Source organism: Abramis brama (genome assembly GCF_963993115.1).
Source record: "Abramis brama genome assembly, chromosome: 8".
Lineage (NCBI taxonomy): Eukaryota > Metazoa > Chordata > Actinopteri > Cypriniformes > Leuciscidae > Abramis > Abramis brama.
In genome coordinates, this window is record NC_139970.1 from 40,348,765 (window position 1) to 40,367,872 (window position 19,108).

Sequence of the window (19,108 nt, forward strand, 5' to 3'; positions counted from 1 at the left end):
TTTGGAAGGGAACCTCAGAGGTAAAACGCCTGCAACCACAGCGGGCGGCTAAAGAAATCCTCCTGTTCGCAATCACTGTGGAAGTCTTGCCAAATCTGCAGAGACAGCGAGGGAAACCACACGGGCCAGGTGTAAACACTTTGCCTGACTAGCTTCTTTTGCGAAGGTCTGATAAACATGATCAGAGCAAATGCATTAAAGTTGGTGTTTTTATGCTAATGAGATTATATCTTGTTGATCTGATAATGAGAATGTCATAAAGGAAAAACAACCAGAAGAGACATTTCATGGGTCATTGCTACTGTGCAGAACATTTTCATATCCTCATCTTAAAGGTGCTGTGTATAACTTTTTCACTCTACTTAAAGCATAAAAATACCATATGTTTGCACATATTGAGGAAACATGCGAAGTTCACATACTCGTTTCTCTGAAAAACACTTCTACAGCCAGTTATTTTCCTTTGAAATGTGTGTTTCCAGGCTGGAATGTTTGTTATTGTTTTGGTCTGTGATACTGCACGTTGCCAATTTGCCAAATTTCATTGTCCATTGCACTCGCTTCTGTTGCGTGTGCTCAAACTGTCCAATCTGAGGAGCAGGAGGCGGGAGAAACGACGATCTCAGATATTTTGAATTTGACTGCAGTACCTATTTTGACCACTAGTTCATTCTTACATACTGCACCTTTAAAATCTCTTATTTGACAAAATATTAAACTCACTATTTTTAAGACGGAAGTCATGCATTGTCAATGAAGTGATCATAAATCACTTAACTTTCTTTAAGCACATGTTGATAATTTGTCCAACGTCTGAAATTACAAACTGGCAATTTCTTACATGTTCCTGCCAGTAATGCTTATTTCTGGTCATCAATTCATTGAATTTAACTTTAAAACCCTTTTAAAAAACCTTTAACTAACAAAGGCAGTGTGTTAAGGACATCTTCCTGCGATGGGTTTGATGAATTCTGTTTGATATTGGCTGGTTTGTGTCTTTCTAAAACATTTCTGTTTGATTAAATTACACAAATCATTATGATAATTATATTAACGTTGATTTCAAAGATGAAGTTCACATTGACGTCCTCATGTATTCTAACTCAATCCAGCAATGGCTGACTTTAGCTTGTTATTTACATTGTGTTAATTTTCTAGTCGATATGTTAATAATCAAGTAATAATTAATAAAGTTGAACTGAGCAGAGCATATTTTTGAAAGTCTGGCATACAGTTTTATAGAAATACATCCTTAACACAAGTTAAGGAGTTCAAATGGCAATTCAGAACAGGAATAACTAAAAATGTACACTACAGTTCAAAAGTTTCGGGTTGTTTTTTTAAAGAGATTAATACTTTTATTCTGCAAGTATGCATTAAAGTGATTAATTACATTAAAGACATTTATAATATTACAAAAGTTCTTCTGAATTTTCTATTCAATGAACAATATTAAGCAGCACAACTGTTTTCAACATTGATAATAATATAATGTTTCTTGAGCATCAAATTATTATATTAGCATGATTTCTGAAGGATCATGTGACACTGAAGACTGGAGTAATGATGCTGAAAATTCAGCTTTGATCACAGGAATAAATTATGTTTAAAAATATATTCAAATTCAAAGGAGTTATTTTAAATTGTAATAATATTTCACAATATTACTGTTTTTACTGTATTTTTGATCAAAGAAATGCAGCCTTGATGAGCAAAAGAGACTTCTTTCAAAAGGTCAAATCAAGTAAAGTCACCTTTATTTATATAGCACTTTATACAATACAGATTTACAGGGATAAATGAATAATGATTCAATCATGCAAACAGAATTAAATTCTGCTGTAAAGCGGCTATAAAAGGAGAATAGTGTCATTGTTCAGCTGAGGTCAGTTCAGTGTAGATTCAGCTCAATAACTGACAATCATCAAATATGAAATGAGTTCAATTCAGCTAAAAACTAAAACTTGGATGACAAACCTTAAGCTCATTGTAATTCTTTGGGATGTGCTGGAGGAGACTTTACAGAGTGCTGGACTCTTGCATTGTCAATACAAGATCTTGACCAAAACATGATGCACCTCTTGATGTAAATAAATGTTGTGATGTTATTTCCATTAAGATGTTCATCAATTTTTGTTCAAGATCTTGTATTGACAATGCAAGAGTCCAGCACTCTGTAAAGTCTCCTCCAGCACATCCCAAACACTTTCAATGAACTTCAACTTAAGCTCTGGACTCAGAGGAGCCGATTCATGTGTGAAAATGATTCTTCATGCTCCTCACAACTATTCTTTCACAATTTGAGCCTGATGAATCTCGACATTGTCATCCAGGAATATGGCCATGATGTGTTTTCCTACATGCTTGTTTAACAAATGAAAAGCTACACACTCCATCAACTAGAGTTAGAAGAACTGTTGCCAAACATATAACATGATAGAAACATAATAATCACTGCAATAATGATCCAATAATTGACTCTTAAGCATTTGCCTATTTAAATCCAAACAGCAACTTTTTTTTGGCCGTGCAGTGTATATGTAAGGGATAATGTAGAGCGAGGCGGTTGCTATAGCGAATACAACCCCGCTTGAATCAGCCTGAAGGGGTTGTATTCGCTATAACAACCGCCTCGCTCTACATTATCCCGCTTATTACATGGCTACCTACCAAATAAATCAATAATTTGACACAAAATATTTATTTAAAAAGGAGTTTATTGATTTTAAAACGATTGTATTGCTTCCGCTAAAGAAAATAGTCTATTCCGTCTCTACGGTTAGAATCCTGCGTCCATAGCAACGATCTGTTTTTCATGGCAACGGTGTGTTATACTTAGCAGCCGGTCTGTTATCAAGAAATAACACACCGCATTCTACATTAGAATTCAACCAAGCATGTAATAAATATGTATATACGCAAATACTTATGAACTGGTCCTCTAATGCTGGACATGGGAAGTGAGATGTCACTAGACAGCAGACAGTTTTAATGAGCTTTTGCCACTTAATGAATGAGCTCATCCAATTAAGAGACCTCACACAATGACAATGCAATTCAGTGCAGAAAACGCTCCAGAAATGATTCTTATATAAAGCTGAAGAGCCATGATAAGGTTATGAAGTCCGTGCTCAGACTGATTTGCCGCTTGCACACTGTTTGCTTTTGTGGGGCTGAAATGCCATAAATGAGCTGTTCCTCATCGTAAAACTTTACAGCGATTGTACAATGCAGGATTGAAGAGCACGTCTGCACTTCAGATAATGTGTCCTCTTTCCACAGAGGAAGAGAAGAGATGCCACAGTGAAGACCACAGCAGCTTTCATCAACTTTTGGTTGGACACGGATTGCTTTTTATTATTTTGAAAATGTTTTCTAACATGCAAAGTCAGATCCAAAAGTTTCAACTACCTCCTGAACGCATGGGTTAAACTTAGTAATAAAAAAGATTCCTAGAAGATCCATCATCCTCCCTAGACGCAATCCCAGAGGAGACAGTATATTTCACCTTCTAACAATGAAGATCAAAATTCAGCTGTAAAGAACCCTGTCAGATGAAGGTGAAGAGCAGATGGTCTGAGGCATACATAAACACAAAACCTGACACTGCGCCGTCCCGCTTGGAATATGTCAAAACTGCTGCTTTTGTGACATCGAAAGCCAACACACTTTCAGATGTCAAAGCTCATAATTAATAATTAATCATATTAACCAACTGGAAAGCATGATATACGGCTGATATCAAGTGCACAGTGAATAATCTAAATTATATAATTATGATACAGGGGAGGCCGGGGCTAGTTGTCACAGGGGCTGTATGTTAGTGACTAGTCAAAAGCCCAAATGCACAAAATCTTGTTTTTATAGCAGTGGTTTTGAATTATGGGCAAATAAATAAATAATAATATATATATATATATATATGAAAAGATTTTGTATTATGGAATTATTTCGAAGACTACGAACATTTTCAAACTGATTATTAGCTCTATCTATTAAATTGTTACCACAACACAGTCATGACAGAATAAATGTCTGACCATATTTTCTATGTCACATGCAATAATTGTTTTTGAAATATAGTTTTCTGGTGATGCAGCTAACAGCACCTGCATAAACAATTATGTAAAACTATGTAAATTATATTCATTTCTTTTCTGTTTGTGTGAGTTGATGTATCATGGTTGTGACAAAAAGATGAGCATGATTACCTATTAATATATAATTACTTATATGCTACCATTCAAATTGGGGTAAGATTTGTAAAGAAATTAATACTCAGCAAGGGTGCATTAAATTGACCAAAAGTGACAGTAAAGACATTTATAATGTTTTTTAAAATAAGGTTTCCAAAGAAATATTAAGCAGCACAACTGTTTTCAATATTGATAATAAGATATTAGAAAATATTAGATAAACAGCATATTAGAATGATTTCTGAAGGATCATGTGACACTGAAGACTGGAGTAATGATGCTGAAAATTCAGCTTTGATCACAGGAATAAACAGCATTTAAAATAATATTTAAAAAGAACAGTGTTATGTTAAATTGTAATAATATTTCACAATATTACGGTTTTACTGTATTTTTGATCAAATAACATGAAATTATTTAAAAAAAATTAAAAACATTGTTATGAATTGCAAAATGTAGGTCATGAGACTCTTATAAATGTAGGCCATGACGTTTCTTTTAATGTTTGTAAATATTCTAAATAAGATGACCTAAAATTCTGATTAGAACATGCCTTTGACGGGTTTCTATAAACCTGAATTATGTTACATAATACACTTCCGTGAAATGACGCATAATAGGAAACATATTAATGAAACAAAATTCTGTGCTTCATACAGTAATAGTTTCACTGTTTTTTGTGCTGAAAAGGACGGGTTCCCTTTGTGACAACTTACCCCATACAGTAGTGTGACAAGATGCCCCAGTGATGGGAGTCAATGGGAAATTCAAAAACTTTACATTTGCTATAAAAGCATCCCGTTTAGAAAACGCAAAACTATACGGCACATCTAAGACTGGTCTACAAAACAAAGACAGGCACTGACTGACCTACTTTCATCGGTATCATTATTCCAGAAGAAGGGCCATATTGAGTTCCTGTCATTGTCCTAATTCATACAAGGATTCAGTGACAATGTGAAGGAGCACAAACCAGTCCCATCATGATCATCAGCTGAGGATGAAGCCCTGAGCGCAACATCATCTTCAGCAGTGATGATGATGCTGGTGCTGATGGTGAGGATGAAGATGTGACACTGGACGTACCTCTCAAAGACCAGCCGGATCATGAACATGCAGAATGCTAAAGGACACGCAAGATACAGATCCTCGGCTTGTGGAAAGGTTGACTCGTCAGTATTTTTCAAGTCAGCCCAGGTTACGTTGTGCGGAAGCCAGAACCTCTCGTTCCAGAACCACACCAGAATCCCTGCCATTTCCAGCGGATCTGATGCTTTGACGCCCGTGCTGATGTGCAGTCAATGGCCGATGCGGCTTTGCGACGCTCTTTCACGGCTGATCTTTGCAGGTCCAGTGTGTGGTGATGATGATGATGATGTTGGTGATGATGGACCGCCCGTTTGTGTTGTGAGTCTCCGCTCTCTCCAATGTAGGGAAGTAGAATGCGATCGACACGCTCCGCCTCCGCGATGCTGATTGGCCCGTGAGCTTGTCAATCATAAACGCGTCGCTTAAAGGAACAGTTCAGGAAGAAATTAAATTAATATTCTTCTGTGTTTATTCTGAAAGACTGTTTATGTGTCTCTGATCCGGTCTGTATTTGATTATGGTAGTGTGGTATATGGTCCCTCCTCAAAAAACCTTGTTAGAAAAACTCATTAAAATACAAGCTCAATGAGACAGTGTTTTATAAGTCTTGTTATAGGAGAGATGCCATTAGAAATGACAAATAATGATTAATTACTGGGCTAAGGGGCATAAAGAAGAACATCCTACAAATATGGTTTTACAGACGTGCTGGCAACAAAATAAAAGTTGTAAAAGAAGCTTTGTGTGAGTAGTAAAATATATGCAGAAGAAATGCAAGTAAATAGTAAGATGAGCCCAACAGTTGTAATTTCCGGAATATGAGCCATGGGTTTATGTAATACCTCAAGCAGATCTGTATCTATTGGAGGTTAAAAAAGCAGAATGAGAAGTGGACTTTCCATTAGCATTTTCAGTATATGTTCCCCTTATTCAAATATTTACATACGGCTCAAAAGATCCAGAGCGTCAGACAACTGGGGCGGCTTTTTAATTCCAGACTGGAAATCAGAGGATCAATGGAATAAAGCCAGCATCAAATCATGTGGGAGAGATCTTGAGATCTTTTAAATCTATAGCCATCAAGATGCTATCTTTAGTATATTACAAATACATTCAGGAATTGTTCAAAAATATATATAAGTCAGTTTTAAATAAATTCCAGCACACATATGAGTAAAGGGAAATGAGGATATGGATAAATTAGCAAAACAAGCTTTACAGAGAGAAACAATAGAGATACGAGTTTCATCAAGCAAGTCAGAAATTAAGGTTTTAATATGGAATAAAGCAATAGAAGAATGGAAAAGAAAGTGGAACAATAGGAAAAAGGGTATATTCTTTACAGCTTAATTAATAAAGTAAATCAAAAGATAAGATATAAATCAATGAAAGAAGAGGTTGTTTATAATAGAATAATGTTAGGGCATTATAATTTAAATAGCATACAAAACATCCAAATGGGTTATGACGTGAACAATGTCATGTTGAAGAAACAATACCTCAGGAGATTTTTGAATGTATGAACAAGAAAGGAACAATATGATAGAAAAATGGAATTAATTCATACATTTTAAGGTTTTAATAAAATGGTCAAGTGAAATAGTAAAGCATTCTTTGATTTTATTAGGGAGACAGGGTTGATATATAGAATATAAAAACTCAGTTTCATATATATATATATATATTAATAGTTTCAGTTAACCATAATAACCCTGCTCTGAAATAAACTTTATTAATTTTTGTATTGTTTTCTAAATGTTTTATGGCTCCCTGTATTTTAACAAGAAAGCAATCAATATGTAAAGCAATCTGTACATTTCTATATTTGTGATTTTATTGTTTAATAATGTGTTTTGTTAAAATGTATTTGTATTGTGTTATTTTTATTGATTTTATGTAATAAATCATGTTTTTGTATTAGTCTGGCTCTTTGCAATACACAGTAAATTCCCTTATAGTTCTAAATCAAAATAAAAGCATAAATCGGACTAAAGCGGGTCACGTGTCATGGGCCCTTTAGCTGCCAAAGCTTATGAAATAGCGCCACCTGCTGGGCGATGGCCAATGTGTCCCCGCGGCCACTGCCATGCTGGGCTTTATAATTTTACATTGTACAGGTTGTTTTACAGACGTGAATACAAATAGTGATTATATCGTAAACGATAGGCTTATATTAAGTCTTGCTAAATTCTTTATACATAAAGCCAAATTTATCAAGACCCAAACACTTCTCAAAATCTTTTTAACTGAAATGGAGTTAAATGTTATAGTTCAAATGTTATAGTTTATATATAGTATAGTATAGTATATATATATATATTTCAAAGATTTACAAATATAGCCAGGGGTTAGGGGTAAATCAATCAATCAATAAAGAAGAGTTTCACTCTTAGTATAGTTTTTATGTATTTTTTAACTGCCTTTAAACAAACAAACAAACAAAGACTAATTTTCCCCATGTTAAATTGAGTCAAAAGCAGTTTAGTAGTAATTAAATTATAGACTATTTCTTATAATAATAAGACATGTAGGCCTACTAAGTGAAAATGCCGAATAAAACATTTAAAATTGGGCACGATATGAACAGAAATCTGAAATAAAAAAGCCGAAGTAGGACAACTGCGAAATAAATGAAACTACCAAACGTGACTAGATGATGCAACGAAACAGGTCACCAAACAAAGCCACCATATCACCGAACCGAATCTATATTCATCAGCTAATATGACAATGACGATAATTGTTGTTAATGTTTTTGTTTTGTTTTTTGTTTTCGTTTCTTTTTTTCTTTTTTTTTCATTTCTTCGCATTTAATAATAATAAATAATAAAATCAAAAACAGCTAATTAATATCCACAAGCCACGCTGTAGTGATATCAGCGCGCTGAGATGAATATTCATGAGCTCAGCCTTCGCTGTAGTAGGATTGGAGATGTGTGTGTGTGTGTGTGTGTGTGTGTGTGTGTCTCCGGATGTGTTCTCGCAGGCGGTAGTGAATGTGAATGATCCAGCAGCAGCAGCAGCAGCAGAGAGAGAGAGAGAGTGTGTGTGAGTGAGTGTGTGAGAGCGACTCTCTCAGCATCATCATGGCGGAGCAGAGCGACTCCCCGGCGGCCGTCCAAACCCCGCAGCCCTCGCTCAGCACCAGCTGGCCCATCGTGAAGGAGGCGTACGAGCTCCAGGAGGTCATCGGTGGGTAGTTACAGATGGATTTGAGCCCGTCAGTGGCTGCAGTTTGTTGGTTTGGGCCTACCGGCTTTTTCCCCATATGCACTGGCCGATGACAGTAATGCAATGCGGATATGACAAGTGAAGCTTTCGATCATATGTTTTGAAGCCGTTGGGTGTCATGTCATGCTTAGGACAGCGCGCACGTTATGAGTGATGATGCATCATTGAGACGTCAGGCTACTGTGATGTTTACAGGAAAGGTGCTGGTGTGATGACACATGTGTGTAGGGAAGGTTATTTTTGCCCAAAAAAGTGCAACCAAGTTTTTGTGATTTAAGTTGATGCATAGCACAGGCTGGCGGATATCAAACAAAACACTAACAACTTATGTTTATAAATGATTTTTTATAAATATTAAGTGTGATATTGAATGTTCTGAGTGTGTACTGTAGGTGTGGATGTTCTCAGCACTGTCTGTGAGATTTAAAGGTGTCACTTGATTTGCTGCATGCGATGCGATGCGTTTGCGCTGTGCTCGTGACGCCCTCTGCTGCTCGTGCACTGCATTTCTACTCAATCTGCTGCTTCACAAAGTTTTACACAAAGTTTGCATACGTGTTTTATATTTTGCATCATATTTGATACATCAGGCTTTTATGGATCATATAGTATGATATAGTGAGAATATGGAGCTCATTGATACTCAAGGAGCAAAAAACAAACTAAGCAAAATGTGCAATTTGGTGCAGATGCTGATATTTACAAGGCTAAAAAGATATAATTATTGCAATGTAAGTCAATGATATCTTATACAGTATACAGTACAGTATAGCAGACTACTTGCATAAAATACATATAAATGTCACTCAATATCTCGTAATAATATGTCTTCGTAAGATGATATTTAAATACTTAGTTTTATGATAAAAGCTCTGTAGTTTTTATTGTGGGGGCAAAACATAATGCAATACAGTGATGAACAAAAGCATGTTGAATCCTATTTGAAACTCACATTTTAACACAAGTTTTCAAAAATAAAATAAAAAATGTATACCGGTAATCAAGTAAAGTTGCCTCACAGCAAAATAATATAAGCAAACTATTATGTGGTTACTGTTTTTCATAGTTTTTTTGTATGAATGATTAACATCAAGTTGCTAGTTTAAAATTTCCATGAATTACCATTTCTTTTATGATTTCTTTTTTCTCTTTTTGGAAAAAACATTTTGCTTTCACTAGTTAATTTTAAATGCTTAATATGAGGTCATAAAATTATACAGAGACTTTTTAAAATGATTTTTTTTAGATGAAATATTACACACATATTACAGAAATATTACAGTTGTTAATCTCTAAATCAATTACAATTTAAATACAAATTCCAGTTTTTATTTTCAATCATTAGCATGATGTTGTTAATATGATGTTGCATATATATATATATATATATATATATATATATATATATATATATATATATATATATATTGCACTGTTGTTGTGTAATGCATTACTAAATACTTACTGTATTACTGAATTACTGTAATTTAATTATTTTTCACTTGGAAAAAGTAAAGTAAGGGATACTGTATAGACTACAGAACAATTCTATATCAAATAATAGTGGAGTTAACATCAGAATTTAATGTCTAATGTTATTATAACCTTCTCCCTTTAAATACTTTGGTCAGTTCAAGAATACTTTATGCAATTTTATATTATTCATTTGAAAGAATTAAAAGAGCAGTTTCATGTCTATCCTCGTTCAACTGGTTGAGGTTGATGGGATTTAGAAAGTAATTAGTAATAAGTAATGCAGTAATTTTTAGTAGCTAGTAATTAATTACTTTTAAGAGTAACTTGCCCAGCAATCGGCCTATTAAATAGTTCCTCTGCTGTTCTTCTGCTAATCGGTGTGTGATGTGTTCAGGACCCCCTCCTTATCTCTCAGCCACAGTTGGCACAGTACCACACTCTTGCAGCACTGCGTGTGTGTTTGTGTGTGTTTACAGTCACAAACACAATGTGCTATATCTAATGTGAATCAGCAACTGGCTATAAATGTTTTATGCATTTATTGTTGAGTAAATGTGTAAATTGATCAACCAAACTGCCTCTGTCAAATTAAGTCTAATACATTTTGAGTAGATAGATTGATTGTTGTCAGATTTATTTTATTTTTTATTAAAAAAAAGAAGAAAAAAAAGAAAAGTTTCACGGTTTCAACAAAAATATGAATCAGCACAACTTTGATGATAATCAGAAATGTTTCTTGAGCAGAAAATCAGCACATTAGAATGATTTCTGAAGGATCATGTGACTAAAAACTGGAGTAATGATGCTGAAAATTCAGCTTTGATCACAGGAATAAATTACGTTTGAAAATATATTACAATAGAAAAGAGTCATTTTAAATTGTAATAATATTTCACAGCACTATTGTTTTTACTGCATTTCTGATCAAGCAAATACAAAAAATGTATATATATAAAAAAGAAAAACATTAAAAAATCTTATTGACAGCAAACTTTCTGAATGGTATTATTTAGATTTTTATTAAGTTATGTATTTTGTGTTATCATATTATTTTGATATTATTTTGTCCCTGTGCTATTTTTGTGTGTATGTGTGTGGGTGTGTATTTATTAGTGGTCAACCAATATTGTTTTGTTTTTTTTATATTCGGAGAGAATGGCCCATATAATGCTGAAATACAGTTGCAGGAAAAAGTATGTGAACCCATTGAGTTTCTGCCAAGTCCCTTTAAGACAAGTCATTTTGCTCAGCGGCCATCTTTGTTTGAAACGGCTCTCGGGAGTCGGGCAGATATTTCAGTCATGCAAGTAGGCCTACAGCTCTTTTCTCTTTGAACGGGGAAACATCAAATTCTCCAAAGCTGTTAAAGCTTACGAATAAATGTCATATTTGAAATCACCAAAGAAATCTGACAACAACTGTCTCATTAATTTTGTTTCTAAATCCTCAGAAACAAAAAGAAATACTTTTCAGGCTAATGCGCATGTGCAGTCATAATTTCTATAGCAACTCAAGCTTCTAACGGCAGCTTCAGTGACACGATGAATGTCCCAATTCCCGATTGGCCCTTTTACTTAAAAGGCGGGACTTATTCTGCCATATTGTGCGGTACACTTTCTCCCATTCATAGTAATATGAGTGCACCATCTTTGTATAAAGTCTGGTTTCAGTCAATGACTTCCCAGTGCCCACACAGTGTTTTGTATGAAGGTACCTTCTAAGAAAAGTGGATTCAGACACTATGAGGCAGAGCCGGCACAATTCTGGATACATTGAGAATCACGATTTTTTTGTTTCAAATAGAGATCGCGGATTCACTCACGATTCTGAACCGACAAACTAAACAAAATATCTTGAAAATGTTAATTGCTGTTGTCTATTTAAAAATATTGAATTGATTTTAAAGAGTTTTACAAAAAAAAAAAAAAAAAAAAAATCTGTTTCAATGAATGATTCACTTTTTTCATTTCTGGATGAATCATGGTTTTGAACGAATCTCTTGAATGAATGATTCAATCCTTATTTGAAGCGCCAAGATACTTTAAAAAGTTGATTTGCTCTATTTCTATGGTAGACATCACTGTTTATATAAGTTTAGAAACTTTTATTCTAGTACTTTAGTGATAATTTGAGTATTTGTCTCAGAAATAACGATACTGTGTGGTTGAAAAGACCGTTTGTGAAGCTGTTTCATATCTATACATATACGAATGATTTCTCTGGGTCAGCGTGAGCATTGAATGTTCTGGTGTGATTTTGTCAAAGCTTCAATAGACACAGGCGAATCGTTGTCATTTGGGAATGAGATTGCATCTGTGTTTGAATATATTATAATCATGCAGCTCTACTATGAGGTCATGTCTAATGATCTAGAACAAATTTGAGTGAGCTTAGCTTAGCCATAACCAAGCAAATATCTAGTACCTACAATGCATATTTCGCAGTAGTAATTGAATCATAAGTTGACAAGTATTAAACAAATTGACATTTGACTGCATGCACAGCATTGTGGGATATCAGTGTAGGACCAAGAGAGATCTCAAAACACCTCAGAATAAAATGTTTTGACTTGCAAGATGAAAAGGGTTATGCCATGACACATGGTGAAACTGTCTATAAATGGAGAAAGTTCAGCAGCGCTGTGGGTGTTCTGCAAAGATGACTGATAGAGGAAGCCACCGCTGTCCCAAAAAAACATCGCCACACGTCCGAAGTGGGCAAGAAGTCTCCTGGACAGCTTGCTGACATTGATGGGAAAATGAATTCCCAAGTTGATCAGATTCAGGACATTTTTCAGGAGACTGAAGGCCATCTGTCCGCCAGCTGAAACGGGACCCAAACCACACGAGTAGGCTAAATCATCCAATAAAAATATGCCACCTTGAGTGACCCGGTCTGAGTCCTGACCTCAGCCTGAATATTGCAGAACTGAAACCGTTTTGTTTGCTGCTTTAGAAAAGGTTAAAAAAGGACAGCCAATTGGATTCACATACTTTTCCCACTCACACTATGCATATTTGCTTATGCTGACTGTTTGTCTGTTGCTGATGAGTTGATTGAGGATTGAGCATTACATGGTAAATACAAGGTTCAAATACAATGATTGAAATAATATGCACGCGCATTTCTAGTATAGCATGCAATTTGTCTCCTTTACAGTAAAGCTACTTATCAAAGCGTCACGCGCATCTGATATCAATCCTATAAGCACATCATATGATCAGCTGCACCTGCTGTGCACAAGCTTTTATTTTCCAGAGGGCTTGTTTACTGTCTGCCTTTCATCTAGAATAATGTCTTTGACACGGCGTGTGCTTTGTTCATTAGAGACGTGTATACTGTGTTTTGTAGGTAGCGGAGCCACAGCAGTCGTCCAGGCCGCTCTTTGTAACCCACGACAGGAGCGTGTGGCCATCAAGAGAATCAACCTGGAGAAATGCCAGACCAGCATGGATGAGCTGTTGGTGAGGAACAACATAAAAACAGCTGTGTCTACTCATGCAGGTTTTGCCATACACATGCATATGCATGTTAACACACACACACACACACACTCACGTTTTATGGAGATTTTCCATAGACATAATGGTTTTTATACTTTACAAACTGTATAATCTATCCCACTACACTAACCCTACCCCTAAACCTACACATCACAGAAAACTTTCTGCAATTTTACATTTTCAATAAACATTATTCTGTATGATTAATATGCTTGTTTCCTCATGGGGATCAAAAAAATGTCCTCCCAAGCCAAGGTACATCTATCTTTATGAGGACATTCATTGACACAATGCAATCTCTAGCTGCTTACCCTAACCTTACCCATCACAACTAAGTGCCTAACCCGAACCCTGACCCTAAACCGACCCTTAACCTCATTATAACCTTATCCCTAAAACCAAGTCTTGACCCTCAAACAGGCCTTTAAAGGCTCTCAGAAAGTGAGGACCGGCCAAAATGTCCTCACTTTACTCTCTTTGTCCTCACTCCAATGGTCTAAAACTCAAACTGGTCCTCACAGACATAGTTGTACAAGTACACACACACACACACACACACGCATGCACACACTTTGAATTGCAATATGTTTGTTTGAGCAGCCTGACTGGACCGGGCAGAGCAATATTGGATCGACCTATGACATCAGTTTGGGGCCTGTCATTTGCTTTGCTTCCAGAAGTATTTTTTTCCCATTCATTTTCATCTTTCATCATAGGCATTCCAAAAATAATCTTAAATAAAGAGCCAAACTAACCCAGATAAATCACAACTTTATAACCTTTCATTTAAAGCAGCAAATGAGAATAAAAAAAGTATGGTGAATGATGTATTCAAGTCAGAAATTATGCGCACAATATGTATAAATTGCTCTGTATTTGAAGATAACTGTCAAATAAGAAATTGACTGAAAGAAATGCAAAAAAGTATTGAAAGAAATTAATATTTTTATTCAGAAAGGATGCAAATTGATCAAAAGTAACAGTTAAGATATAACGTTATAAAATATTTTGACTTCAAATACATGCTGTTTTTTGAACTTTCCATAAATTCAACAAAAATTATATTGCTCTTTTTATATCGCAAAATCTGCTTCAGAAACATTAATTTGAAATCATCCTGACTTATTGCTTCTTTAGAGGTATCAGATTATATTGTTTTAAAATACTTGAATACTACAGTTACCTTTTCATTGATTACATAATTACATGTTATTAAATTATTCATAATTCATTGATTCTCCCTACTACTTCTTTTCTATCTTTAAAATTTTCCTTTCTAAAAAATATATCCGTTCAGAAGGTCTTCCAGGTTTGTTGAATTGCACATACAGTATTTGATCACTGGATTTACAGAAATAATTTCACTTTTCACTGAAATTTCACTTTTCACTTTTCATTTCAACATTGCATATCTAATCAACTCCTGACAAACACATTCATTATTATTTGAATGATCACTCAGTGAGTCATTTAACCATGTTTTACTGTCTCTGGAAGGCTTTTGTCTTTCAAACACATACAAATTTACAAATTTACATGCAATGCAGGGATTCCCCAACTTTCTTGTCAGCTGAACCTCTTTGACCTGATACATGTATTTACTTGAAGTAAGTTAATAAGTTAGGTCAATGATAAAATTAAATCAATAATAATAAATAATAAAATTAAATTCATGGTGCTCTGATGTCTGTTAATGGTCACATGACATGCAGGTAATCAGATAAAATATTTTTTGAAGTTTTTTTAGCAGGTGTTTTATTTTATTTTAAAATGATTTATTGTAATTTAAAATTTTAATGATTTAATTAATAGCTTTTCATTAAACTCAGGAACTCCTGCAGTTCCATCATGAACCCCAGTCTGGGAAACTCTGATGTAATGTAATATTAATGCACTTCATGTTGTTTATAACAAAGAATGGAATATATTTTCAATGTATACAATGTAATACATGGATACAATGGAATATATATATCATATATATGAGTTAGGTCAAAAGTAATCTAAAAGTAATTAAAAAAGTAGTCAGATTATAGTACCATAAATATGTAATGTATAATATATAAAATATGTTTGGAATCAGTGACTGACTACAATAAATAATCTACCCAGCACTGAGAGTTATATATATATATTTTCACAAAAACAAATTTCCCTATAGAGAACATGTATGATTTTAAACTTCAACAAACACTTCACATTTAATCATTTTGAGTGAATAAATGAGTTGTTAATGTGCATGTGCATTAAATGTAAAATGTAAGTGTTTCAAAAGTCAATTAAATCATTAATCACAATTATTTGTAGGATTATTGATCATTAGCCAACACTTATAGTTGTGACTGCCCTAGTTTCTCATGAATGTGTTTCATATCTGTCAAAGACACACGTTACATGCTTTTCTCACAGCGCGCTTTCCCTACTGTTATCATGTGCACACACACAAACACACACACACACACACACGCACACACACACACACACTCACACCCAGCAGGCCTTTCTCTCCGACACTCATGACTGAGTTGTTTTCCATTGATCTTTGTTTTGGTGCAGAGAGACTGGAAACTGATGGTTTGATTAATGACTATTCTGCCGCGAAAACAAGTTTATTCCCGGAGATGAGAATCTGCTTTAAACATCTCTCAGATTTACTCTCAAATTGGCTGACACAGAAATATGGGTTTGTGTATATTTATGCTGAACCCAGGCATACATACGTAATGACCTTTTTCAATTTTCTTCAGATTTGGATCTTGCAGGTTTTTTGTTAAAGCCTTATATTATTATAACATGTGAAATTACTTCATCAATTGTATGTTGTTGACCTGCAAGAAAAATGGCATTTCTGCTTTGAAATAAACTGAAAAACAGCTTTAGTACTGAAGCATTGATTAGCACTTCACATGTCGAGGATAAGAGTTTATATTTGTCTGATATTTTCAGAAGTAAAGATTGCTTATTAAATCAGGATCAGGTAGTCCGAGCTGGTGCGAGTGAGTGGAGGCGGAGACTAATTTGCATATTAATGTATCCACATATACTAAATGAAGTAATGGTGTAGTTACATTCAAGCTATGTTAAGGCATGAAACAATTATTTTAACAGGAAAAAAAAGTTTAAATATTATATTTGGATTATCAAAGATGACTTTTGGATAAAGTTATTGACTGCAGGGGGACTTTAAATGTAGTTTTAAAAATACATTAAAAATCAAATGTTTTTTGTTTTTTTTTAAATGCTAATCATTACCATACATCAGTATAACAATACGTGATAACAGATCAGAAACATTTATATGCATATTATTCAAACATTTTAATACATTTAGAGAACTGAATGATGGCTCAAATAAATCGTTTAATCAAATTGAATAAATGTTTTTATGCAATGGATAGTAAGATCTGATTCATGTACATTTGCATTAATTCATTTAGCAGACACTTTTATCCAAAGTGAGGAGCAAAAGCAATTTTTTTAAAGAGCCAACAAAATACATGACATTACAGTAATGAGAATTGATTTTTTTTTCTAATAGGGTAATGAAAATTGGAGGATAAATGTGTATAATTGGTATTTACATGTTTTAGAAGTCAAACAATTCATAGTCATAAACACGGGCTTAATTTCCTTTTTTGATTTTGGGGTGAAATATGATCTGAACACAGATAGATTTGGTGAAATTTATTCTATTGGTGAATGGTGTCTTTTATAAATCATTTCAAGAACTTCTCTCTGTTTCTACCTTTGCAATCACGTTGATGTGCATGCATTATAAAGCACATAGACATAATTAAAGACGTGCATTATAAAGCTAGACACCTCCATCTGTCTCCACAGAAAGAGATCCAAGCCATGAGCCAGTGTAACCATCCAAACGTGGTCACATACTACACTTCATTCGTTGTGAAAGATGAACTTTGGCTTGTCATGAAACTCCTGAGTGGAGGTGAGAGGAATAAGTCTTATTGTATTCATTTTTAACACTATATGTATTGTTTTATCATTTAAAACAAACTGCTTATGGAATGTTTTGCATGAAAACTGTGGTTGTGTTTTTTAAATGTCATTTTGATTTGATAATGTTGTCCAATGCTCAGCTTGTGTGTCCAAAACCTATTTGTGGCAACTGTATTTGTTATATGCATGTATATTTTGTAGATTTGCATGTGTTTTGTGTGATTACAATGCTTTTTATTCATCCAGGATCAGTGTTAGACATCATAAAGCACACGTTCATCAAAGGAGAGCATAAAAACGGTGTCCTAGATGAATCCACAATAGCAACCATTCTGAAGGAAGTACTGGAGGGATTAGATTATCTCCACAAAAATGGGCAGATTCACAGGTAAGGAAAAATCTATTATTGTCACTATTGTACTATGTAACTCCCTTCCAATCACAGGCCATTTGCTTCAGTCTTACTTGAAAGTTTTCCTGGTTAGTGGCATCAAAGTGGTAAGAAAAAAATACTCAAAAGACTTTTTTTAAAACACCTACTAAGTAAATACCAAGTAAATTAGACATCCATATTTCACTTTGGCCCTGTTTACTCCTGTATTTGGGTTAGTTCACCCAAAAATGAAAATGATCCCATAATTTACTCACCCTCAAGCCATTCTAGGTGTATATGACAATCAGAGTTATATTAAAAAATATCCTGGCTCTTCCAGGCTTTATAATGAGAATGAATTGAGCCTGAGATTTTGAAGCCCAAAAAAGTGCACCCACCCATCATAAAAAAAATCCATACGGCTCCAGTTGGTTAATAACGCCTTCTGAAGCAAAGCGATGTGTTTTTGTAAGAAAGATATCCATAATTAGAACTTTATAAACTAAAATGACTGGCTTCTGGCTACAGCTGTACGCGAGTCTAGTTTAGGCGGAAGAGTGACCTCTGACCCGACGCATGACGTACTCACGAACGAAAGCGCAGAGGATAGAGCAAAACAAAACCCCAGTCACGAATTAGTCTAATAAGTCTAAAACGAGAATTTTTAAAGAGAAATGTCGGAGGAGCTTGAGTTTGTTATTTGTTTGAACCTAACAAATAAGCTTACGCTACGCCTAAGTCCTAAATCGTACCCCGGAACTTGACTATTTTGTGAAAAGCTACTGATTACGGTTTATAAAGTTTTAAATATGGATCATTTTCTTACAAAAACGTATGGCTTCTCTTCAGAAGGCCGTTATTAACACCCTCTATGGATTACTTTTATGATGGATGGATGCACTTTTTTGGTCTTCAAAATCTCAGGCTCTATTCACTCTCATTATAAAGCTTGGAAGAGCCAGGATATTTACTGTAACTCTGATTGTGTTTGGCTGAAAGAAGAAAGTCATATACACCTAGGATGGCTTGAGGGTGGGTAAATGATGGGATAGTTTTCATTTTGGGGTGAACTAACCCTTTAAGATGCGTTTTGGTCTATCGGATCACAAGTAGACGAGGGAGACACATTCCCGTTTACACCTGGTGTTTTAATCCGTCTCTTTTGTCCACTTTCAACCCCTTCTGTCCTGATTTCTTCGAGGGAAGGGTCTATGGGCGGGTAAATGTATGGGCTTTTTCAGATCTTTCGATCTAATGCTCGTGCAATTTACATATGAACG

At 34.7% G+C, this 19,108-nt stretch overlaps 2 protein-coding genes across 3 annotated transcripts in view; one reads left to right on the forward strand and one right to left on the reverse strand.

Annotated features, from left to right (window-relative positions):
• cers6 (ceramide synthase 6) overlaps window positions 1–5,622 on the reverse strand; it is a 44,074-nt gene extending 38,452 nt beyond the window's left edge. The window contains exon 1 of the mRNA XM_084121827.1: window positions 5,283–5,622. Coding sequence (XP_083977953.1) covers window positions 5,283–5,452 — 170 coding nt within the window. The 5' untranslated portion in view covers window positions 5,453–5,622. The remainder of the gene's footprint in view (window positions 1–5,282) is intronic.
• A 2,585-nt stretch (window positions 5,623–8,207) lies between these two features.
• The window catches only part of stk39 (serine threonine kinase 39), a 71,654-nt gene continuing 60,753 nt past the window's right edge, over window positions 8,208–19,108 (forward strand). The window contains exons 1-4 of one of the 2 annotated variants that reach the window (XM_084121360.1): window positions 8,208–8,477; window positions 13,344–13,456; window positions 17,336–17,444; window positions 17,702–17,843. In XM_084121360.1, coding sequence (XP_083977486.1) covers window positions 8,372–8,477; window positions 13,344–13,456; window positions 17,336–17,444; window positions 17,702–17,843 — 470 coding nt within the window. In that variant the 5' untranslated portion in view covers window positions 8,208–8,371. The remainder of the gene's footprint in view (window positions 8,478–13,343; window positions 13,457–17,335; window positions 17,445–17,701; window positions 17,844–19,108) is intronic. The other variant, XM_084121359.1, reaches the window with a different exon arrangement.